We start from the raw sequence: 26,048 nt of genomic DNA, 5'->3' as shown, positions 1-26,048 counted from the left end.
ATCTTAGACTTGTCAGATGGAAGTGGATTTTCATGCCATCCTTACGCTTTTTCTAAATCCGTGAGGCACTTTATCATTATCACAAACTACAAAAATTTTTTAAGCATAAAGCTGTTTTTCCTTACTTATCCTTCGTGCAAAATGTAATTTAAATTATTTGTACTTTATTTAAAGTACAATAAATTTTACTTCACTAGAATATTTTACTATTTTTGAAATATTTTCCATAAAATGGGTAATAAAACATTATACATTTTATAGATATTTCAGTGCATATTCAAAATAGCTTACAATTTTGGGTTGCAAACATCAGAAACAAAATTCGTTCAGATCTTGAACTTGTGTGTGTTGTTATTATTATTATGATCTTGATCTGTCTGTCTATATAGACTTGACTCATGACACATGCCTAATGCATATTTTCACTTTCCGCTTCTAACATTTGGATGTTTAAAGGTGGCTGATGGTTTGTCAAGAGCATACCACTACACGTCTCCTCCTTTAACTCTGTTACGGAGTTTGTGTTATGTTTTATTTTTAAGGCAGGATTTGGGCAATGTGAGGCGGGTTCCTTTGGTGATTATTGAGCCAGTTGTGCTCAAAGTCTCCAGACACCTGAATATGGTTTAGTACAAACATTAATCTTAGACATTTGTGTTCATTTTCATACTTTTGCTTTAGATTCTCTGCATGATCAGTATGTCATAAATTAGTCTTGGGTGTTTATTCCATGTTAGTGATTATAATTGTGAGTCAATCAAGTATATCCACATTAGGGCAGTTTGTTTCATGTGTGGAAACATAGCATTCCCAGAGCATAGGCGGCATAAGCAACACATTTTAGGGTTTAATTTAAGATAACTTGCTGACAAATAAAATTTCTCTCAAACCAAACAAGCTAGGCAGCAGTCACATCAGGTGGAGATGATGTTCTTCTAATTGGTTGTATTTCACTAAAAAACAAGATTATATTTTTTTCAGTATTGCATAGATCTAAATTTTGGGTGTGTTGGTGACAACTTTTTGGTGGAGCTGAATTTTTCCATGCTGGATTCAGTTTGTTTGCTTTGAGCCTTTTTCTATTGCAATCTGTGGCTACTGTACCATGGAAGTAATAAGAAAAAAGAAAATGTCACACTAGTATCCCCATCATTGCCTCTGGTTTGGCGCAAAAGCATACAAGCCAGGTTTCCTCAGTCTTGAGTCTTATAACCACTGACACTCTTCTCATTAATATACTTTGAGTGATCAATCAGATGATCAGTGTATGATACATCTAATTTTAATTAAAAAAACAAAACTGGATTAATAACTGAACATGAAACGTGTTTTAAGCATATTCAACTGAAACTCATTTTCTCTGAAGGACAGTTCCAAGATAACACCCTTGTGACATGCATTCTAGTAATAAATTATAAAATCATCATTATTATTTTTGCTTGTGTAGCTTGCCTGCTGCTGCAACCACAACTTAAAAGTGGACTGCACAGAATATTAAGTGAAATGCAGAAGATTAGTATATATGATTCCTCCAAGTGAGCCACTTTTTTTTTTGTCTTTCAACCAGGATCAAACCTATAACACTCATGTTTCCCTTTACCTTTTAAGATGGTCAACAGCATTGTGAAAGGCACGTATTAAATAAAGTGGAGATGAGAGTTCTAATCTTAATACAAACTTTGGCATTTTAAATGTTTCACATATTGCAGCTTTTACTAATAACATTTGTTTAGCCCTGTTGGTACTTGGCAGCTTAATGATTAATAAAGCTCTGCCCCCACATCAACTATTTTCTTGGGAAAGGAATCTACAAACTTATCACTATTGCCCTTAGGTTCAGATAGGTCTATACAATTCTAAAGTACAGTAGTTGTTTATTTCAGTTCATAAACTGCTGGCAACTTAACTTTGGAACTGATCTTAACAATAATTTAATAGGTATTCTTTTTAGATTACTAGGGCGCTTCACCCCTGCTCGCTTCGCTCGCCAACCCCTGTGTTTGGTTAATCGGATATACAGTGCATCCGGAAAGTTTTCATAGCGCATCACTTTTTCCACATTTTGCTATGTTACAGCCTTATTCCAAAATGTACTTTGGAGGAAACCAGGCACCGCTCATCACCAGGCCAATACCATCCCTACAGTGAAGCATGGTGGTGGCAGCATCATGCTGTGGGGACGTTTTTCAGTGACAGGAACTGGGAGACTAGTCAGGACAAAGGGAAAGATGACTGCAGCAATGTACAGAGACATCCTGGATGAAAACCTGCTCCAGAGTGCTCTTGACCTCAGACTGGGGCGACGGTTCATCTTTCAGCAGGACAACAACCCTAAACACACAGCCAAGATATCAAAGGAGTGGCTTCAGGACAACTCTGTGAATGTCCTTGAGTGGCCCAGCCAGATCCCAAACTTGAATCTGTTTGAACATCTCTGGAGAGGTCTTAAAATGGCTGTGCACCGACGCTTCCCATCCAACCTGATGGAGCTTGAGAGGTGCTGCAAAGAGGAATGGGCGAAACTGGCCAAGGATAGGTGTGCCAAGCTTGTGACATCATATTCAAAAAGACTTGAGGCTGTAATTGCTGCCAAAGGTACATCGACAATGTATTGAGCAAAGGCTGTGAATACTTATGTACATGTGATTTCTCAGTTTTTTTATTTTTAATAAATTTGCAAAAACCCCAAGTAAACTTTTTTCACGTTGTCATTATGGGGTGTTGCGTGTAGAAGTCTGAGGAAAAAAATGAATTTAATCCATTTTGGAATAAGGCTGTAACATAACAAAATGTGGAAAAAGTGATTCGCTGTGAATACTTTCCAGGTGCACTGTACAATTTTAATTTTTTTTTCTTTGGAATTGTTTCAATTTCATTATTTGCACTTTTACTTTAAAGCTTCATTAAAAACAATGTTTTTTGGAGACACATTGTGACAATGCAACGTATAACTACCCGTGAGTGAATATTGTTTGTTTCTCTAATAAATAAGCTGGCTTTTTCTAATGTTTGTCCCTGTGATTTGATTGTCATAGCAAAAGCTATTCTCACAGTAAACTGTAAACATTTTAATACGAATGGCATATCACGATCCCCTTTGGTGTGTAATGTTTTTCCCGGAATATATACATTGCCTTTCTTTTTGCATCACTTCTCCGTGATCATCAATATACACCAGACCAAATTGTGTATTCTTTGAAATTCAACTTGTTGTTGCTTTAACTGTTGCGGGACCACAGATTCTCATAGCGTATGGTCTATTCTTGTGTAAATCCATGTTTTGTGCATAAGAATGATGCGAATGCGAAAAGACTCTACTCTTTGCCTTTTATTTCTGACCTCGATTTGCCCTGCTCTTTTTTTCAGTTACCCCTGGTTCTGATGGTTAATCACCTTTTGTTTTGCGGTAATACGATCTTTTCTATCTTTTTTTTGATACTGTAGCGACTGACATGATATAAGTGTCACAAAAGTTTTACTTGGAACAATCGCTGACTTCGTAACCCCAAACACAACTTTCTAGCGCCCTCTCCAATCCCTCATCCTCCGCGTCTCGACCCCCCCTTACCGCATCAATCAATATACCCTGCTATCAGTCTTCCGTGCTGTACTCCGCCCTTCCTCAGTCGGACCGAGTAGTCACTTAAAACCAAAAAGGCCTCGGCCTAGCTGGGACGCTACAATACTTTAGAATTTTACTGGTTTCATAATCAATCTGCCTTTTTTTCTCTCCAGTGCCTTTGGGTGCCTATTCTCTGTATTGTCCTTATATGCTTTATACGTATTGAGAGCACAGGATGTGTGTGCATTATGTGCTTTTACACAACTGACTGTTTTTTGGTGCATGTGCTCTTGTATGATATCTGTTGTAAGTAGGGCGTGTCTTGCAAGAATTTCATGTTCCACGTCCCTGCAAGACGGCCCAGGGACAACCTCTTGGCACCAAGCCTCATGTTTACGGTCTCCGCATGATGCTCCATGGCAGGTGTCTTTTGTTTCGCGGGTCTTTTAAATGTCTTCCGAGAACTTCCGAGAAAATCACGCATTGTCGCCTTGCTTTTGCATTCCATGATTTCTTTTTATAATAGAGAGATGTAATGGTTTCAAAAGAGGATAAAAATTACATAATATTTACAAGTTTTTACATCACATTGTATTTATACAGTGCAATCCAGCTCAGTTTTCTACACTGTGGTGTACTGGGCTGGTAATATTGCTTTTAAGAGAGGCCTACTGAATCAAGTTAGTTTAAAAGAGTAGGCTCAATTATGGAACTCACTCTGGACCCCCTGAAGGTAGTAGCAAAGGAGAGGATTAAAACAAAACTGAGTGCCATTATGAACAATGCTGAACATTCTCTCGCTGACACACTAACAATGAGTACTTTCAGCCAGCGAATTATTCAGCAGAAGTGTGTCCATATACCAATGGCAATATGCCTGCATGATGCTTCACTGTGAAATTATTAAAATTTCTTCCTTTTCAGCTATTCTGGTGTATCAGTCTATCAATCGATCTATATATACAGGGTATATGCATATATCTGAGTGTGTGTGTGTGTGTGTATGTATATATAATAAAATGTTACACAGTGTGTGTGTATGTATGTATGTATGTATGTATGTATTCACTAAAAGAGCTTCTGTAAAAGCCAAATTTCCTGCTTGGGACAAATACAGATCTATTGAACTCTCTACATATCTCACTGTCTCTAAGGTTATCATCATTTATCATTAGTATTAGTCTTGTTTTTTTATGTAGATCAACTTAATGATTACTGAGTGGATCTGAACACCCTTCACATCTTTGTCTTTTTTTGTGTATTTCCTTTTAATCAACTTCAGAAATGATTGGAAATGAGTGTGGTAATTCATATTTGTTATAATTCTTAAATTCATTTAATGGCAGTTGGTTTGACATCCCACATCCTTATCATTTCTGTGGACTTGTATGCATAAAATTATATTTTAAGCAGTGAATTTTAATTTTTGCATTTAACACTGTCTCATAGGTTTGCAATAGCATGATAAGCGTGAAGTGCTCATATTTCATGTACTGTTACTAAAGTAGAATAGTAGAACTCTCCAAATGTTACAGGTTACTCTTGAAAACATAGCTCATCATAAAGGCTCTGCAGTTATGCTGAACCTAACAACTATCAACTAGCAGTGTTTTTGTTATAGTTTCTAATTCCTAACAGTGTTTTTTAATATTTGATAATTTATCTTATGAAGTGCAGAGAAGCTAACCGGGACAGGCCCTGTTTTATCATATTGGACACTGGCATTATCATTATGCATTGTAGCCTTTGGCAGTCCCCAGAGGAAAGTAGCTGTAAGCACCTAAGGTAATTTTGCCTAGGTTCTTTCCACACTAGTGTTGGATCGGTTTTAAAATGTTGACTTTGGCATTGATACAAGCTCTCGAACCTCAGTACTAGCACCAAAATGGTTCCGAAGCAATAATAGATAACTTCAAATTCCCCCGTTTTACACCAGCATCCCTGATGTGCCACACAGTTACTCGCCTCTGCACAAGACACCGCTTCTCCCTTAAAGCAGTAAAAACCCAATTGCTTCAAACAAATAAGGGGGAGTGAGGGGTCCAACGCAAGGTTCCAGTCACATCAAAGTGTGTGCTTTCATTTTGTGAAATCTATGAAACAGACTTTTTTCCACACCTGTAACAGCAAGTGATGGAGGGAATGGTGAGGGGTGGGTTTTTGAGAGGATAGCTGATGATTACTTCCAATACCAAAAGTCCCAAAATGCTGGTACTATATTATATTTAAATTGTTTTTTTTTCTGTTCCACACAAAATGCTCTTTGTCTCATTGTATAAGATATAAGATAGAAAAAGGGCAGTAGCATAAAGTATGTTGATTATGCTTCTTCTTTGATTGCATCTATTTTTGCAAGTGAAAAGTCTACATTTTACTTGGCCGCACTTTAGAATGAGTGTGTTAATAAACCCGATTGCTTACAGAAACCAGTTTCTAAAATGCCATGTAAACCCTTATTCAGGTTAGAGAAACTGGAGTATTGATCTCTGAGAAACCAGGTTAACACATGTAAATTTCTCTGAGAGTAACCCAGTTATGTGGCCATGTAAACTGTTAAACAGGGTACAGTTAAAGATTTTGCAGTCTGTGCAGGCAAAGGAGAGAGAGGTCAGGAGCATGCGCTGATAGCGTGTTGCCACACCCACCACATGGCAAACCACCTGGATTGGGGCCCGAGTGCAGCGGGTGACACCTCAGCACAACACTGGAACAGTGTGAGGTTTTTTTTATGGTGGCTGGAGTGCCAATCCTGCCTCTTTCCTGTAAGTTTAAGGACCTGCTTGAAGGGCTGGATGCAGATTAATGTCATACCCAGGATGAACCAATTGCAGGTTAAGGTCCTTGCTCAAGTGCCCAAAGAAGTAGAGTTGCTTCAGGCATTTACGGGATTCAAACTGGCAACCTTCCGATTGCCAGTGCAGATCCCCCAGGTAAATGCACTCAAAATGGTGGAACAAAACTGTAATGATGCTCTGCCCTACACCACAGAGCATCTAGTATTGGTTAGGGAGGTTGCTCTTTTTCACTTGCAACAAGCCTGTTCAGTTCATTGATGATAATACTGTCTCTATTAAAATCCTCCTCCATTTCGCTGCCGTAAACCATTATCACAAAGTATTGAATTCAGTGAAAAGTGAATTTTGGAAAAATAAAAAATGTAATACATTTTATTTGTTTTATGGCATAAGTATTTTTTGTTATACTCAAAATATTATTGGATTTTTGTTTTTACATAAATATGCAAAGTAAAGCTGATCCGTCCATTTTCACAAAAAAATCACAAAATAATTTTTTTAAACATCTGCTTTTTCTAAGCTTTACAGTATAATTTAGTAGCAGTGTTCCTTCACACAAGGTATTATGGTAGTTGAGCGAGTGCAGGTCCTTTTGCTGTGAACTTCCTGTAAACCGAGAGCAGTAAAGCAGACTTTACCAGGGAGAGAGGAAGAAGACTGGAATATTAGTTTTTACGTTAAAGAAAGTGTAATAAACTGAGAAAAAGGAGCCAGAGGAGCTGTCCTGTGCAAGTAGACAAATGGCAGGAACTGCTTCTTTAATTCAGACTTTTTATTTTGTGTTTTAATTAAGATGAAACCTGCTTGTCTGAGTTTGGATGGAAAGCAAACTTGTTTTAAGTACAGCAGCTTGCATTTTCAATTAGAAAAAGAATAGATAAAGAAGAATTTGAAATGGCTGTATAGTAAACTTGTTAAGCATGTTAATCTTGTATCTTCTTGATAAATATTTTATGAACATCTGATGGATTTGCAGCTTTTTTTAAAGGTTTGTACTGTGTTTATTATTTGCTTGTTTGTGCCATACAGTATAAGTTTTGGTAAGAAACAAGCACTGCATAATTAAAGTGATAAAACATGTATATTCTATTTGATTCCAGTTCACAATGCTCCAATTCAATTTGTTATTGATTTTATCTTAACTGAATTCGCATGCACTGATATATTGTGATATATTTGAAGGGTGTCTGCATAGTGACTTCATAACATATGCCTAAACATGGAATAACATTTACAAAGAAATACTTGATTAGTAATAACTGGCTTTCTTTTAAGCTAGACCCAGAAACTGTTTCTCATCTACTCTCCAAGTCATCTGGAACACTTCCAGTCTGTGCAGAAACCAGGGCAGTCCTTTCCCTGCATCGCCCTCTGGTGGTCACCAAAGACCCAGACAGGATTGTGTTTCTGGACTCCATTTCCCATGCAACCCTGCGAGTGTCCTTATTGGGTTTAGCCCTGAGAAACACTGCCTCCTGCCATGTAGGGGAATGACCTGCTCCTGGTAAGCCCATTCTTCCAGTCCTTCCATTATGGCATCCTGGACAGGTATGAAACCTTCCTCTTATCCCAGCCAGGATGGCTGTCCTTCCTTCTGGGCACTACAAAGGTCAGGGTGGACTGCTGTTTATCAATTACTATACCACTTGAAAAATACTGCTGAAGTTAAAAAAAATAAAATAAAATAAAAAAATAAAAAAGATTAGCGAAGGGCTGCTTCAGAATGCATCTACTTAAAGAAAAAAGCTAATTATTATTGCTAAATTGAAATAAAACTCAGTGTCACAATGTTTTGGCTGCATAGAAATGTGTGTGTGTACACATACACACACTCTATCTCACACACACAAACACCACCCCAACCCAACAGTATTGCCCATAGCTTTTAAGGACTTTGGTAGCAAGTAACATACTGAAAATTGTGGATAAATGTTTTTCCTCTTTGTATATTAGAGAGATTCAAAACAGCTGTACAAATAATTATAGCTGAAATCTCTCCTAAATATTTTTTTTTTCACTATGGGTACATACATTGGTCAAGCTATTTTGCCATCCTTATTCCGCAAAAACAAAGACTGCTCCATGGAACAAATTAGCTCTGCAGTCAGTCTCTTAATATTGCCAGTTGCTAGATGATGTATGGCTACCAGCCCCTTCACAGATATACTTTGCAGGGCACTGTTGTATAGTAATCCCAGGCATACCATGGTAATCCGTAATAAACCTGCTACATGATGGGGAATTTAAAAAAGGGAATCCTTTGGTACTTCTGTGAGATGGACTTGACATGACAGACCTGCCATAACTCTGCCTAGGGCATTTACTAATCTACTAAAGGTCATATGATTGTTCTTAAAAAGCAGTTTTGCTATCAGTGTATGCCTTCCAAAGCTGACATCTGCAGATAACACCTAAAAGAATGATAAGCCTCTTTATTCCAGTTACTCTATTGGCAGTCTTTTACTTTGAGATATAAGCCCCTTAAAAGTCCAAGGCTTTTTTAGCTCTTGATTAAACCACAATGTCCATCTTTGACAAATATTAGAAATGAAAATTGTATTGTAGCTTAAAAGGAATACAGGGTTTACTTTATTTTCTATTATGCATGAAAAAGAAAAAACTAGTGTACCAACACTCCTCCCACCTCAACCATCCAAGTCCTGCCTGGCCATCATCCATGGCAGAATTTTCTTTCAACTCAGTTCTGAAATTAAAATAAAAGTATGACAGGCTGTATTTTACAGCTTGGTTAGACTGGAACTGTAGACGTCTGCCATATAATGGTCAACAAACTTGACATATGCAGAAAGCTTAGTTCAACTTGGAGCTTATTTATATTTAATTTGGGGATAAAAACTGATCATTATTCTGCAATAGTGTCTGAACCATGTCTCCAACATTCAATTAAATAAGGACTTTTTTTTATTTTATTGATTTTATTGAAATCACACAACATTCCATGCAAACAGATCAATTTTACAAGAATAGGATTGAAAAATAATCAACCCCCACATCTGAATAAGGACATTTGTTATCCTTTCAAAAACAAAACTGTTATTTCTGACATTTAGTGCTTTGTTAAATGTAACACTACTTTAATTTTACATGTTGGAAGCAGGTACAGGATTAATAATGAACATAAGTGAAAATTAAACTGCTCTAAATGCTGTATCCCAACTAAGTCCCAAACCATGCTGAAGCATGTATTGAAAATCAATGATTCTTAAGTTCAATCCCAGGTGACCTCTGAGGCTACAGGTTTTTGTTCCAACCAGTTTAACAGTCAGTAAGTTTACCAATTGTCTAATTAGTTGGCTGTTTTTCTTCACTTATTTTGCGTTTAGAAATGTGCATAGTGTGAAACTGACATTTATAAGAAATAGCTGTAGTTTTACCATAGATCATCTTTTGTGATATTTCCTTTGTTTGTATTATATACCAATAATGGCTATTAATGACTAGTGGAGTAGATGCCAGGGCAAATAATACAGAATGCTGAAAGGCTGCAGCCACATTAGCTTCAGACTAATTTGTGTCTTCATTAGTAAACCAGCTTAGTTAACAAGAACACCTGGGAAAGCAAAAAGAAAATCAAGAGGATATTTAAACTTTATATTCAAACTGCAATATCTTTGGGCCATGAAAGGTTTTGGTGTGTATCATACGGCTGCAGAACCTCAGCTAACACTAGTGAATCTCGTGTTAATTCATTTTTGCATGAAATGGTGAAGGATCATAAATAGAACAAAAATGAAAACTGAAAGGAGAAAGATGTATTTTTATTCTTATAAAGGAGGAAAAGGGACTCTCTTACTGTTGAATGCAGTGCTGATAGAAAGTAGTAGATACACATCTTCCATGCTCTCTCTCTCACACGCTGCACAATCCACTGTAGCAGAAAGAGCAAAACACGTACTTTGTATTCTTAAGCTTTTCTTAAGTCTTTTCCACAGCAGTACAAGAAGAACTGAGATGCACTCCTCCATATGTTTTTTTTCTCAGTTTACTCAACCTGGTGTGCACGGCCAGAAGAAACAGAAACAAGAAGGGAATCGCTCTCTTACAAACACATACTTTTGTACACAGTTACATGGCCTCAAACCCTCTCACTCTGTTTCAGACACCCTAGGGTTCAATGGCAAGTGATAGTAAGGCATACGCTTCCCATCCCATTATCTCACTCTCACCACTGTGTATTGTGCAAGAGAATGAGTGAGGTAGAGGCCTTCCATGCTCCATCTCATCAACTAGTATGCCAGAAGGACCCGGACATGCCTTTCTTATGTATCATTAGTAGATTGTCTCTGGCTAAATGATTTTTGTTGAAGACGGCTCTGTTTTCATTCTGATTCTAAAGAATGACAAAGTGCAAACTCGAGTCCTTAAAGACAATGTAAGGTCTTGTTCAGGGACATTTCGTAACGTTTTTTATACTATGCATGGAGCCTAGGAATAATCCCTCACACAAAATAAGGATGTACTGCAATGGCTTTTATGAATGTTAATAATGTAAATGCTATTAACTTTTTAAGTAAACGTGTTAGGTTTACAGGATGTATTCGCTCAAAACTGACTGGCATCAAGAGGACATTTGATAACTTAAAAACAAAGCACAAAAGTCATTAACTTCAAGGTTAGTGTGGGAGTAGCCTTAAACGGCAGTGACAATCATTCTGACAAGTATCACCAGGAAATACAGTATCTCATTTTCTGAAACCATTTTTCCTGGTAAGGGTCTATCTGCCAGAAAGCCAAGCCGGTCAGCTCAGACTTTACTGTCCCCAGCTACATATTCCAGCTCTTCTTGGGGAATTCCTTGGCATTCCCAAGCTAGCCGAGATATGATCCCTCTAACATGTCCTGGGTTTCCTGCAGGGTTTCTGTCCAGTAGAACATGACTCGGACAGCTCTAGAAGGAACCATCTTAGATCCTTACAACATATCCAAACCACTTCAACTGGCTCCCCTCAAACCAGATGACTCGGTGATTCTTCTCTTAAGGCCTTCCTGAATTGCTGAACTTGTCACCCTCTCATGGGAGTGTCAGCCTAGTTACCTTGCAAAGAAATCTCATTTCTGCTGCTTGAATCCACATTTAATTTTGTCAGTCATTACCCACAACTCATGACCATAAGTGAGGGAAGCGATGTAGATCAACCAGTAAACCAAGAATTTTTGTCTTTAGACTTACCTTCCTCAAATTTAAAAATAATAAAAAAAAAAAGTTCACCTTGGGATAGATTTACTGGAAGTCAAACCTGGAGCCAGGCCTGTGGGTGCCTTTTGCCAGCATACACCAGGTGGTCAGGTAATCCATACAACCCAGCCTGGCTCAGCCTGAAACTGATGTGGAGTCTTCTTTTTGGATTACCAGCTATTAGATGAAGAGTAAGGGTTGGGTGTGATACCAGTTTAGTATCGGGCATAGGTGGTAGGGACCTAGACAGAGTAGACACCCAGAAATAATGGAGTACAATAAGGTCTGAATACCACTAGAGAAATTAGTAATGTGTGCTGCTCTATTATGTTAAAAAGCATTGTTTTTATGAACAATAACACTCCATCACAGCTGAAAATGTGAAGACATACACTAGCAAAAAGCTTATCAAAAGCCTAACAGACAGCCATGAGCTGATTGAAGCTATTATTAAAATACTAATCCACATTGGCTGACAAGTTTCTATAAAAATATGTTTATCAAGGACATGAAATGTTCATGTTCTTCTTGCTCTTTAGGAGGAAAAAAAAAAGAAGAAAAAAACTGCCGTTCAATGCCCAAAGCAGAAAGGGAGGTTCCCTGCTACTCCAACTTATCTCTTCCAAAAAGTTGATTACCACGGACCACCAATATTAAAATGATGGGCGTTTCTGTATTCATAGCCACTTATTCTCTCCTGATACTGCAGCGGCTGCATTTTACATCTTGTGTGATAGCCATGAACACATAACTCAGATAAGGAAGGAGGAGAAGCCATCCATTCATTCCTTTTCTATACCCACTATCTTTTTCAGTCAAGAAAGAGTAAAAACATTTTCATAATTTAAACCAAATATTACCTCCTCCACATGCAAGATGTAACAGAAAGATAATGTAATGCTCATTTCATATTCCAGAACTTTACTTTGATGTTTCAATACAAAAGAAAGGTTAATGAGAATATACCTGTACTCAGATTACAACAAGCTCTCCAGTGACAGTGAACCACAGACACAATATGGTGTTTCACAGTCTTTTGTACTTGTTAAATGCTAATTTACTAATTTTTTCACTCCCACATACACTGATGCTTAACTTCTTTAACTTCTGTATAGCAAAATGGAAGAGAGTAGGATGCCACTTAAAGAAGCACGATATTCTTCCATACACATACTAAATCCACTCACGCCAGTATCGTATTCTCTAGAGGTATCACATACTTGAAGGTAAACTATACAATTTTTATCTTTTAAAAATGCCTACAGTATATTATGTGTACTAGACTCTATCCATCTCAATTAAAGAGGTAATTATTACATTCATGAATGTTGACGGAGCCTTCCCTAGTAATTACCATATTGTTGTAAAATAATTCAAAATTACTGCACATAATATTGATTTTAAAATACTTAAACCCGAGTCCCATTCAAATACTAGCTGCTGTTTCTTATTTCTTCCAAAGTCCACATAACTTGGGTCCTGGACTATAAGGTTTCCTCTTACAAGTTGTCGGAAGGCAACAAAATGCTCACTCCTCACCGTGCTACCACAACATGTAAATCACTTTTTTTACATTAAGTAAGACGGCTTCCTAATGTGCTGAACTGCTGCAAAAACGAGGCATGAAAATTTTTACACGTGTCTCGTTTTTATCATTGTACCACACAACACTACCCCCATTTTTTAACTGCCAAAGAAGCACATTTCTTATATTTCTCACATTGAACTGGCCCTAGCTGCCCTTCTTACTGCTCTTGACCCCTTACATCAGTTCTCCTTCTAAAAGCCTGTATAGGAAAAGTGGCTTTTGACATTAGCATAATACATAAAATTTACCCTGTGCCCCTTCCTAAAACATAAAATCAATTCTTCTCTGAAAAATGTCATTGTTCTGTGAGGTGCTGGTTTTCACCCTGCCACATGCCAATACTTCACTGGCTTATTAATTTAAATTAGGGTAATCAAAAGAATAAACAAATGATGAATATTCTTCTAATTTGGAGAAAAATAAATGTACCACTAAAAACACTATGTGCCTTCAACTATAGCTAAAGTTAATTTAAAAGAAATACAGTATTACTGAATTAATTTTAGAACAGACTGCACCATTATCCTAATCACAAGGATTAAACTCAGTACAAATAAAAGTAAAACAGCAAGTTTTTGCAAATGCCGCCCTGTTCCAAAGTAGTGTTGTAATATAATAATTGAGTGTGAAGCTACAGTACCAAGAAAAAGTAGGTGAGCCCTTTGGAAGCTTCATCTAAGTTATAAGTACAGTATAGGCAAACAAAAATATGCTTAAGCTAATAACATAAAACAATTATCTTCGATATCTTTATTGAATACTCCCATCAAACATTCACAGTGTACTGTGGAAAAAGTAAGTGAACCCTTGGATTTAATAACTGGTTGAACCTCCTGTGGCAGAAATAACCTATACTAATTGCTTCTGGTAGCTTCGGATTAGACCTGCACAGTGCTCAGGAGTAATTCTGGATCATTTTTCCTTAACAAATTGCTTCAGTTCAGTCATATTCTTGGGATGTTGGGAGTGAACAGCTCTCTTGAAGTGGTTCCACAGCATCTCTGTTTGGTAAAGGTGTGAGCTCTGACAGGACCACTTCAAAAGGTGTATTTTCTTCCTTTGAATTTTCTAGTAATAGTTTTACTTTAATGATTAGGATTATTGTCGAGCTGGATCAACAACTTCTACTCTGCTTCAGCTGGCAAACCTTCTCCAGAATAATTACCAGATTGGCTACCTTTATAAACTTGGGAATTCATTTTCCCCTCATTGAATGTCATTTGTCCATGCCCTGAGGATTCAAGGAAGCATCAAATTATGATAACCCCTTCACTGTACTTCACCACTAGGATAATGTTTTCATGTTGGTATACAATGCCATTTTTATACTAAACATACTATGTTATGTGTTCCTCCGCAATGCAGCCTTAGTTTCATTAGTCCACAAAACATTTTCCCAATAGAATTGTGGTGTGTCAGTATGATTTTTTGGCAAACTTCAGGCATTAAGTGACCTTTTTTGAGAGTAGTGGCTTCCTGCCTGTTCAGTTTTTTGAGTATTTAAACAATTCTTGATTGTAGATCTTCAGAAATGTCTTTTTTGCTGACATACTTCACATCAGTAGATGTTTCTTGCAACTCAAGATGTTTTACACTGTGAAGTAGAAGTGGATGGTATGGCCAAAAACTGATATCAAGATATAATTAAAAATGATCACAGTTACAGTACATATCATGGTATAATCTATGTACTTATTTTTTAGACTAAATCAGTTTTGGTGCTTGTGTTGGCCCAGTTTCATATGTTAACAGTTTATAGTTCTGCTGTAATTTTCCTTTTCATAAGGACCATTTTAATCAACTGAAGTAATTCCAGAATATCTGTACTGAACAAAATGATAACATAAGAACAACTGAACAAGAAATGTGTACTGCAAATACTATACAGTAAACAATGAATTTTCTTCTGAATTCCTCTGGTTTCCCACTTAAAATTAAAAAAGCAAGCCTAACTATACTTTGATATTGCCATTCAAAACGTCTGTGTGAACACAAAGAAAAATAATATATAAGGATGGGGCCATGCACCATAAAATATTGGATGAGAACCTCCTTCCCTCTGCCAGAACACTGAGGATAGGTCTTCCAACATGACAATGACCCAAAACATACCGCCAAAGCCTTGTGCAAGTCTACAGTCTTGTCCCTGACCTCCTTTGACAGCTCTTTGGTCTTGCCCATGGTGGTGGAGAGGGTGGAATGGAAGAAATTGATTCTGTGAACAGGTGTGCTTTATTCACATAATGAGTTGAGATCAGGAGTATCTGTAATTGATTGTAATCTGTGTGCCCATGCCAATCTGTGGGAGCCAGAATTCTGGCTGGGTTGTAGGGGAACAATTACTTACTTCACTCAATGACGTGCAAATCAATTTAACTTTTATGTAATTTGTTTTTTCTGGTATAACTTTTATGTAATTTGTTTTTTCTGGATTTTTGGTTGATGTTCTCTCTCTCTCCATTAAAATGAAACTTCCAAAAAAAAATAGAGACTGATAATTTCTTTGTAAGTGAGCAAACTTACAAATTCAGCACTGGATCAAATAATTAATTTCCCCATTGTATTTCTAATTTTCGACATCATTGATGATTAATATGTCTTGGGATTTACTTCCTTTCTATGGCTCGCATCACTGTGCTTAAAAAGCCGCTCTTCCCCCACTGGTTCATCTGGCTGCTTAGTTGATTCCTGTCCAGCTTAGATGACATTACTGAAGCACTCGGACCTCACCCCTTATTTCTTACATTGGCTTCGATAAGGTCTCTGGGGAGGTTCATTGAGGTTTTAAGAAATAATTCTGTAATGAATTGTCCCATTGACCATTGGGTCTGAACTGTGCATCTTCTGTTTACTTGTATTTTCATCGAAGATTTTCAAAATACCAAAAAAAAAAAATACTGTTTCAATAATTGTTGCTTTTCTGTGGGGATAAGCATGTTGTAGCATTAAGTGTTTGTACGTACTCACTTTTCTAGTTTTGTACACCTACTCTATCATTTTATACACCTTCTCCTACTTGGGCTGGTGTTCTTTGGTTTTTTTTTATAGTTTCTTAATATTTAAACACACCTTTGCTATTTTTAGATTGTTTGTTATATTTCAAGGCCAGCTTGCTGGGAGTATCAGCGTGGTTTCCAGCTGCACAAATTTTGCTTTGAGGTCACTTGTGCCTGGAGTTAAGTTTTATATACTGTACTAAGTTACATGTAAGCTGAATCAGCTTTCTGGTGTACTGCTTTCATTCACAATTAGCAAATTTGGCACCTTGTAATATAAGTAAAGGCATTATTGACCATGCTTGAATTAATTAGCAAAAAAAAGGCTTTCAAAAGATGTATGCTCATGCCATAGGAGTGTTTCTGGCAGAAGGAAAGTCAAGAATCTGTAGGTTATTTTTATCTTAAGAATATTTTTAAATGTTAGGTTTGTGCTGTGTCATGACAATATGCTGTAGATGATCCTTCAAAGTGCTTTGCATTTGTGGCACAGCATTTCCAGAGTGCTGTTCTTCAAAGTTTTCTTGTTTTCTAACTTGCGTAATCAGTTATTTGGCACTGTAAATTCCTTGATACCTGGCTCACAGCTAAGTGATTGTACTGTTGGTGCTTGAAAAAGTTAAATGGGTAAAAAATAAAACAGAAATTGCTTATTGTCTGTTGAGTAGGGTCTAGAGCAGATTCAAATTATGAAATACAGTAAAGGGTTGATGATGGCAGATGAAGTCAGCAGATGTCCACCTACAGTATTTGCTATTAGTATAAGGGATTTGCAACTCTTCATTGACTGTGTGCTCAGAGTCTAATGTTGGTTTAAGAGAAAATCTTTGAACATTATTGCTGTCAGGAAGAATGGATATTATCAGAATATAAATATGCCTACTGCCATATTAATTAATCTTCGGCCTGATCATCCCTAGCGTGGACATCATACAGCAGAAAAAGTAATGACAATGGCTATACCATTGTCAATGCTGTAATCATTAGATTTTAATCAGTAGAAGCATTTCTTTGCCCATATGCTGTATGTAGGAGAACACACTAATAAAGAATAATACAATTTATAGTAGCACAGGGAAAAAAAAGGATTGTGGTCACAGGTGAGTGAGACACGTTTGTTAGAAGGTTCGTAATGATAGTTTATGTGTGCATTGGCACACTGCTAGCAATGACCAGTGCACTTAATGCTATGAAGTGGCATGCTGGTGTTTTCCATCTAGTTGTGAAGATCAGAATTGGGGGGATGATAAAATTTTAAAGGATGAGCTGATGACAGAGTCAGTTCAGGGTAGTAGGCCATTGTTCAGGTTTCTAACTTTTGCATTGAGTAGGAAATACACAGAAATGTCAGCTGTTATTATTAGTCGCTACCCAATTCCAGTATTCATTTAATTCTAGCCTCGGTAAACACACCAGAATGGTCTCATTCATGAAAAGTGCATCAAGTTCAGGAGCTCTGTTTTCTTTGCAGGGTGTACTTAATCCTGTGTTTTAAAACCTTGACATCTAAAATCTCAACTGTTAAAATACAAATGTGTCACAGTTTAAAAAATACTTTTCATCTCACCTTTGCCCGCTTCTGTTTTATGCAGCATAAGCTAAATACCCTTAGAAACTATTTTTATAAAATGAAATTAGAATTGTTTTGCAATTTTAGTGTATGCCACTCTGTGTGTGTGCTGTATGCAATATAATTTTGGTCAACACAAAGACCCAAGTTGAAAGTGTTAAAGTTTACAGCATTTGGAAGACCTGTCAGTTGGGATTCAATTCTAGTGTGAGTTTGCAAAGTTCTTCATCGTGTGGGCTAACTACAAGGACTTGGGTTTTCATCCACAAACCAGGATTGATCGGATTGATTTGTACCTGTATATGGACTGGATGGGACTGTGCCTTGTTGTGATAATTTATTTTTGGGCTGGATTGATTAACTTGGAAAAGAGTCATTCTATATAAAAAATAAAATTGTATCCTTCTTTCTTTCTTTTTTCTTTGTACAGAACAGCAAAGTTCTGCTAAAGTCATCCGAGCAGGAAAGCCGAAAACAAAGAAGTCAAATAAGGTAGGTGCCAAGCGAATTCCTTCATATTTTATATTCAGGCCATGAGGTAGTACCTCTAAAACTTGTGCTTACTGCCAGGTAATTAGATAGTTCAGAACAGTTTTAAGAATCAGAGGTGATTCACAGGAGAAGAGACTTATCTCAAATTACGACACGAACAGATGTCTTACAGGGTGGCACATTAGAGATTCTGTATTCACTGATGATACATGAGTCTTCAGAGCAGTTATATGAAGGTTTTTGTTTAGCCCTGTTTCCAAGTAGCCAATAAAGTACTAGAGAAAGAAATGGTGGGGATGCAGCTATATTTTAATTATACTGTACTGACTTGTGTCACTTTGAAAATTTGAAGTAGCTTAGTTTGAAGTTTTCAGTTAGCACAAACTCTGAGTTGGTGTCCTAACTATATACATCTTTTATCTTTTATCTTGTCAAGTGTATATGTACTGTGTTTTGGAACACTAAGTATTAAAACTTTTGAAAGTAAAATAAACTATGTATTGCTTACTCGTATTAATTGTGATAACTTGCATTTTTTATAGGCCGTTTTTAGTAGCTCCAATTTCAGTATATTTATTTTTAGGTTTATATTATTGTGTGAACTTTATTTTAATGCTGCCTAGCTTTCATTTTTTATTGGTAATTTTTAATTTCACTATAGCAGTGGCATCTATACTAACTGGTACATGGCATAAATCAAGACTGTCTCTTAACCACAAACAAATTGTGTGTTGTTTTATTAGGTACCCGTGAGACTGTAACTTGAGCATTTGTGCTGTCAAAATTATATTGCTAGAAAAATATGAACAGATGTACTGTTAAGCAAGAAAGTGCGTGGGGAAATGTGATTTGTCTCTGTAATAAGAGAAAAAGGCAAACAAGTGGGCAGTTACCCAGTTCCTGCTGAAAGTTTTGCTTTATTAAATATCTGTTTATTGTCCCTTTGGCAGATATTTATGCCTATAGGACACTTGCTCCATTTGTAGCATATGTTGTAAAAGAAAAATATTTATTATAATGTATGTTTTTAAAGTGGTTTACTTCATGCTTGGGTCGTTACAGTGTTTGTATAGCTACAAGCATCTTGCACATTTTTGCTATAGTGATAAACCCCATCCTCATGTGAATCCACCTGTGTTGATGCATCATCTGACACTGCTTGCTATTATCTGGAATGCTGTTCTGGCAACTGTCTTCAAGCAGGTGTTATAGTAAATATAGTGATCAGTTTTTACACATGACCTTAATTAAGCCTGATAAAATGGTAATTTTGTCATTATTTCAAGGGTATAGTTTCTCATTTGTTTAATTTGTTTCAGTTACTTGTATATGTTTGTTACTACACAAAAATTGTAAAAAGATGCCCCAAATATGTGCGCATCACATCACAAAACAAGTGAGCTTGAATGTCTGTTATGTAACTTTACCTTTCTTTCATTGAAAAAATGCATTCTGTTGGCCAAAACAGTACTTTGTAAATTCAGAGTGCATGTATGTGCACTGCAGTAGATTAAATAAAAATAGTCTACGACATGAGTCTTGTTTGAAATCCAACCAGAATTTTATCCAGCTAGGTACATTGTTGGTAACTAACCAAAGCAACGCAGTAAAGCTATATAAGAGTCCAGCTAGCCTTCTTCATTTTTGTTTAGTGGGGAACCAAAGAAATTGATAAGAGTAGCAGTTTGAATATTTATTTATTATTAGTCTGGTTTAATTTTTTACCATATAGTGGGGGTAATTGTTAACATTATACAAAGTTATTGTCTGTTATACCTGCATTTTTATCACACTTTAATTTAATATTGTTTTTTATCAGTATGCTGCTGCTGGAGTATGTGAATTTCCCCCTGGGATTAATAAAGTCTGCCTGTCTATCTCTCTCTCTATCTCTCTCTCTCTCTCTCTCTCTCTCTCTCTCTCTCTAATCAATCATTTTTAAAGATTCTGTGGCTTAAAAGGCATGTGTAAGACACTCCTATGTTTATTTCTGGTACAGTTCTTATTTTATTAGTTTACAGAATAAAGATATTTTTGGAATTACTTAAGTTGATTAAAATTGTCCATATAAAAAGAAATCTCACAGTAAAACTACCCACTGTTAACCTATGAAATTGTACCAACACAAGTATGTAAACCCTTTTTATTCTGAAAGGTGTATGTGCATATATACCATAACTGTGATCATTTTAATTATAGTGTATTGTACATTTTTGGCCATATCACCTCCTACATGATTACCTTCTGTAAGAGATTCACTCAGTTTTATTGAAGCTGCTAATAATGGTTATAGCAGCAGAAGTGTACAGAAACATCTTGTCTACTTGTGTACGAAAACATTTTTCAAAAAAGATATAGCAAAGCTAGAGAAGGACCAGAGAAGAGAGACTACAAGGTTTGAGCTATGGGAGAAGGATTGAAGAAGCTGATTTTTTTCAGTTTAAATAATGAGATTAAAAGGTGACATGATTAAGTATTTAAAATTAGGAAGGGAATTAGTACAGTGTTACATTAAAATATATTCTTCAACAAGAACATGGGGACACAATTGTTAAGGACAAGTTGTCCACAAGTATTAGAAAGTAACACATTAAACAATTGCCCGGTAGTTTGGCAGAGAGTCATATCTCACTTCATATCTCCACTTGATGTTATTGTGGAGAATGGTGGTGAAGTTGAGAAAATGAAAGTGGTCCATCAGCATAAACACCCATTCTGTACTTTCCAAAGTTCTTTTAACTTAAAATCCTAATTGCTGAGTGCACTGTAAAAACACCATCTTTTGTAAATCAAATATTTATTGAAAAATTAAGGGAACTTAATCATCACTAACACAAAGTCAGTTAAGCTTTATGGAAAATCATTCTGTCCAGTTAGGAAGGCTTAAGCGATTGTGAGTCATCTTTACCTGCTTTAGAGCAAATGAAAGTGACAATGAGTGCACTGGAGAGGCAACAGCAAGACAACCCCCAAAAAGGAAATGGTTTTGCAGGAGATGGCCACAGACAATTGCTCTCTCCTTATCCCTCCTGACTGATTCTTCACTAGTTTTGCATTTTGCTAGTGTCCTTGTCATTACTGGTAACATTAGGTGGTAGCCGCAGCTGTTTTAGCATGCACATATAGTCCAGGTCCTCCAGGATGGCACAGCCATATGTGCCATTGAAAGACGGTTTGCTGTGTCTCCCAGCACAGTTTCAAAGGCATGGAGGAGATACCAGGAGACAGGCCCATAAATGAGGAAAGCTTGACTGTGCCGTAGAAGGGCATCAACCCAGCAGCAATACTGGTATCTGCTCCTTTGTATGAGGAGGAACAGGAAGAGTATTGCCAGAGCCCTACAAAATTACCTCCGGCTGTCTACTGGTGTGCATGTTTCTGACAAAACTTTCAAAAACAGACTCCATAAGTATGGCACGAGGGCCTGACGTCCTCTAGTGGGACCTGTGCTCACAGCCCATTACAGTGCAACTTGATTGGCATTCGCCAGAGAATACCACAATTGGCAGCTCTGCCATTGGCTTCCCTTTATCTTTACAGATAACAGCAGGTTCACACTGAGCATGTGTGAAAGACGTTAGAGTCTGGAGACTGCATGGTGAATGTTATGCAGCCTGCAACAACATCCAGCATGACTGGTTTGGCTGTGGGTCATTCATGGTATGGGGAGGCATATACTTGATGGATCACACAGACCTCTACTTGATAGGCAATGGTACATTGACTTCTGTTAGGTACTAGAATGAAACTCTCAGAACCACTGTCAGACCTTATGCTGATGTAGGACATTGCTCAACCTAATGTGGCCAGAATGTATAGGCAGTTCCTGGATGACTGAGGCATTGATGCCATTGACTGGCCTGCATGTTCTCCAGACCTGAATCCAATTGAAAACCTATGGGACGTTATGTATTGGTGCATCTGACACCACTAAGTAGCGGCAGAGACTGTCGAGGAGTTCGCTGATGCCTTGATCCAGGTCTGTGAAGAGATCCCATAGGACACTACCTGCCATCTCATTAGGAGCATGCCCAGATGTTATCAGGAGTGCATACAGGCACGTGGGAGCAATACACTCTACTAAATCACATTATAATTGCTGTGGTGAAATTCACACAAGTTGGATCAAACTGTGATTTCAGTTTTTGATGGTGATTTTCAGCCCTCACTGTGTTGGTGATTTTGGTTCCACTGACTGTTGTTACATTATTTTGTTCTCAACGAATTACACAATATTACTCAGTTAAAATTATCCACTTGAATATTTCATTCATCGAGATGCAATGTGATTTAATTGTTCTCTTCATTTTTTCAGCAGCGTACATAAACATACAAACACACACACACCCTCACTATAGTCTGAACACACACCATGATGCCTAAAAAGAAAGAAAATAAAAAAAGAATTGTGACTTGGTAATTACTGTACTTGCTTGTGATTAGGGTTTTGATGATAAATAAATTTTAAAAAATTGTATTCAGCTGTATTGCGAAACGGGGGTAGGTTTGTAGGAGGCTTTACCTAATACAGCTAATAGAATCAAAACTATCTTTATAAGAACAGAACAGAAATAAGGGAAAATAATTAAAGGGTGAAGGAATATGACAAACACTATGTTTGAGGCAAAATGGCAGTTATCACATAATTATCAGAGTAATTGTTTAGGCATTAGAAATTAGCAGTTCCCATAAGTGTATGGGACTATCACTTTAAATTTATGGTTATGTCTGAATGCCTTTTAAATCTTGAGCATTTTTTAAGAATCACTGGAAAATTGTTGTTTTTTTTTAATACCCAGCTAGACCATTCAAAGATTAAAAATATTGACAATAGCCATATCTGTCTTGTATTCTTCTTGTTGTGATACATGTTTTACAGACTACCTTAAAACACCTATGCATGAACCTATGCATGTGCTTAACAGTGGGTGAATGGCTAATTCTCCAAATATCTAAGTAACAAAATTGGTCTTGGGCTGGAACAAGTTTTGTCTGAAGGCTTAGTCAAGCAGACGCAAAATTTTGAATTAGACAATAATACAAATAATACAAATAAACTGCACTTTAATAAACTGTATTTTTATTACAAATAAACTCAATGTAGAATATATAATGTTTTGTTTCAGAATCTGCATATTTAATTATATAAAGTCATTATGTTAATGGCTTTATTTGGTTGTGTATTATGAAATATTGTACTGATGGTAAATCATACTTGCCTAGTAAGGGGTGGAGAGGTATTTATATTTTATATTACTTGAGGCAGCCAGTTTCTTTCAGAATCTGGTTGGTCTATAGGAGTAGCATACCAAACATTGTTTAACACTTTCAACACCAAGAGATGGTCATTCTGATTTTGCCCATTAACTAACTTACGGTGCTAGGCTATTTCAAACTGTCTGACAAGGTTGAAATCTGTACAATCATATATGGTGTTCATATTAAATGTGATTTGCACCATGTGCCATTTTCTTTGGATTAAGTAACATTGCTATCACTGGGTAACCACCTACATAATCAGATTGTGACTCAGACCTAAAAATGAAAGTAATACTCCAATCTTCGGCCAGTCAAATAAGTGATCCAGCCGCTGTGGTGCAATGTTAGAGGCTTTGCCTTATGTACTGATGTATAAAGTTCAATCCCAATAAGGGCGAAACACGTGAATTCTATGTATCATTTGGCAGATACTGTATAATATATCTATGATCTGCTTCTTGCAACTGTGAGGACGTTGATTGTTTACCTATTTTATATATTTATATACAGGCAGTCTACGGATTATGTATGAGATAGGGACTGTAGGTTTGTACTTAAGTTGAATTTGTAAGTCGGAACAGGTACATTTATTTTAATAATTACTATTGTTGACTGACTGTAACCAAGTGCTCTGCCAATGAATGATGGAGTTTCACCTCTCTCTGACCTTTTTATTATTTCTACTTTATTTTCAATGGTGATGATTTTTCTCTTCTTTAATGTATCACCAGCACTTGCATCAGATTTGTGTTTCACAGACATTCTTGAAGGGTGAAGACAAAAGGTTAAGATGAGCTCTTCTGCACAGCACTATACAGTACACACTATCACAGCAGGAAGGCACCCGTCAACACGTCTGATTTATTGACAAGAGACAACTTCCTGCTATGTACGTAACAGTACAAGCAGGTTTGCTATTGAAAATGACTGGATGTGGCGGTGGGGGGGGGGTGTTGGGTTGGTTCATCACAGTCACCTCCACTACAGTGCCTGCAGCGTCTGCCCACCAAGAACGAACACGGTGTGGTCAAATGCGGGTAGTGAATTGCCCAACCCCAATTCAACAGGCAGCACTACAATGCTACCTCCGCCACCCCGTTCACCCTCAATGACCTCCGTTTCAGCATTACCAGCCGTGTGTACTAGGCGGACAGTGAAATGCCCCCCTCTTCTCCATCCAGCCTGTGTCCAGTCAGGAGCAGTAGCTGCAGCGGTGTAATGGGCAGGCAGCGAACCGAGCGATAGCTGTGGCGCCGGTGACTGTGGACCATAGGTCACCGCTTGCCGCCAGGAGCTGCCCGAGGGACACTTCGCTGCGCGACCAGTGAAATCGCCCCCCTTCAGCCACCACTTGCAGCATCCCCAGGCCAAAGATGACGGAGCGGCAGTTACTGAGGCACATGTGTCGCAGCTGCGGCCTCGTTCATAAGTCGTATGTCAGATGGCCGAAACCTGGGGACTACCTATGTATGTATGTATTGTATGTGTGTGTGTGTGTATATATATATATATATATATATATATATATATATATATATATATATATTATTTTATATATATATATATTATTTTATATATGTACAATCATGGCTGAAATTATCAGCAACCCTGGAATTTTCCCAGAAAATGCACCATTTCTCCCAAAAAATTGTTGCAATTACAAATGTTTTGGTATACACATCTTTATTTCCATTATGTGCATTGGAACCACACAATTAAATAGAGAAAAAAAGCCAACTCTGGCATCATGTCACACAGAACTCCAAAAATGGGCCGGACAAAATTTTTTGGCAACTTTTCAAAATTGTGGGTAAATTGTTTTATTTCAAGCATATGATGCTTGTTTGAACTCACCTGTGGCAAGAAACAGGTGCTGGCAATATAGCAATCACACCTGAAGCCAGTTAAAATGGAGAAAAAAGTTGACTTAACCTTTCTGTTGTGTGTCTGAGTGTGCCACACTAAGTAAGCATGGAGAACAGAAAGAAGAGCAGAGAATTGTCTGAGGACTTGAGAACAAAAATTGTAGAAAAATATCAACAATCTCATGGCTACAAGTCCATCTCCAGCAAGGGTGTCCCGGGTGTACCCTGCCTTGAATTTGCATGTTTTTCTGGTGGGTTTACTCTGCGTGCTTCAGTTTCCTTTCAAAGTCCTGCAGGATGTGGAGTTTTGTTATGCTATATTGACCCTGCTAGTGTATGTTTTGCTCGTATTCACCCTGTGATGCGCTGGCGAATCGTTCAGGATTTGCTCCTGCCGTGCACACAATGCTTGCTGGGATGAGCGCAACCCTAAATGGATGGCATAATTAAACATGTACGGTGCATCCGGAAAGTATTCACAGTACATCACTTTTTCCACGTTTTGTTATGTTGCAGCCTTATTCCAAAATGGATTAAATTAATTTTTTCCTCAGAATTCTACACACAACACCCCATAATGACAACGTGAAAAACGTTTACATGAGGTTTTTGCAAATTTATTACAAATAAAAAAATTGAGAAATCACATGTACATAAGTATTCACAGCCTTTGCCATGAAGCTCAAAATTTGAGCTCAGGTGCATCCTGTTTCCCCTGATCATC

The 26,048-nt window shown here is 37.3% G+C and overlaps 1 protein-coding gene across 4 annotated transcripts in view; it reads left to right on the top strand.

Moving 5' to 3' along the window:
* larp1b (La ribonucleoprotein 1B) overlaps window positions 1-26,048 on the top strand; it is a 106,042-nt gene that overhangs the window by 6,259 nt on the left and 73,735 nt on the right. For all 4 annotated transcript variants that reach the window (XM_039751705.1, XM_039751703.1, XM_039751706.1 and 1 more), the window contains exon 2: window positions 18,139-18,200. In XM_039751705.1, the coding sequence (XP_039607639.1) occupies window positions 18,139-18,200 (62 nt within the window). The remainder of the gene's footprint in view (window positions 1-18,138; window positions 18,201-26,048) is intronic.

This window comes from Polypterus senegalus, chromosome 4 (assembly GCF_016835505.1).
Source record: "Polypterus senegalus isolate Bchr_013 chromosome 4, ASM1683550v1, whole genome shotgun sequence".
Taxonomy (NCBI): domain Eukaryota; kingdom Metazoa; phylum Chordata; class Cladistia; order Polypteriformes; family Polypteridae; genus Polypterus; species Polypterus senegalus.
Note: the sequence above shows the minus strand (reverse complement) of the source record. Positions and strands in the feature narration are given on the sequence as shown.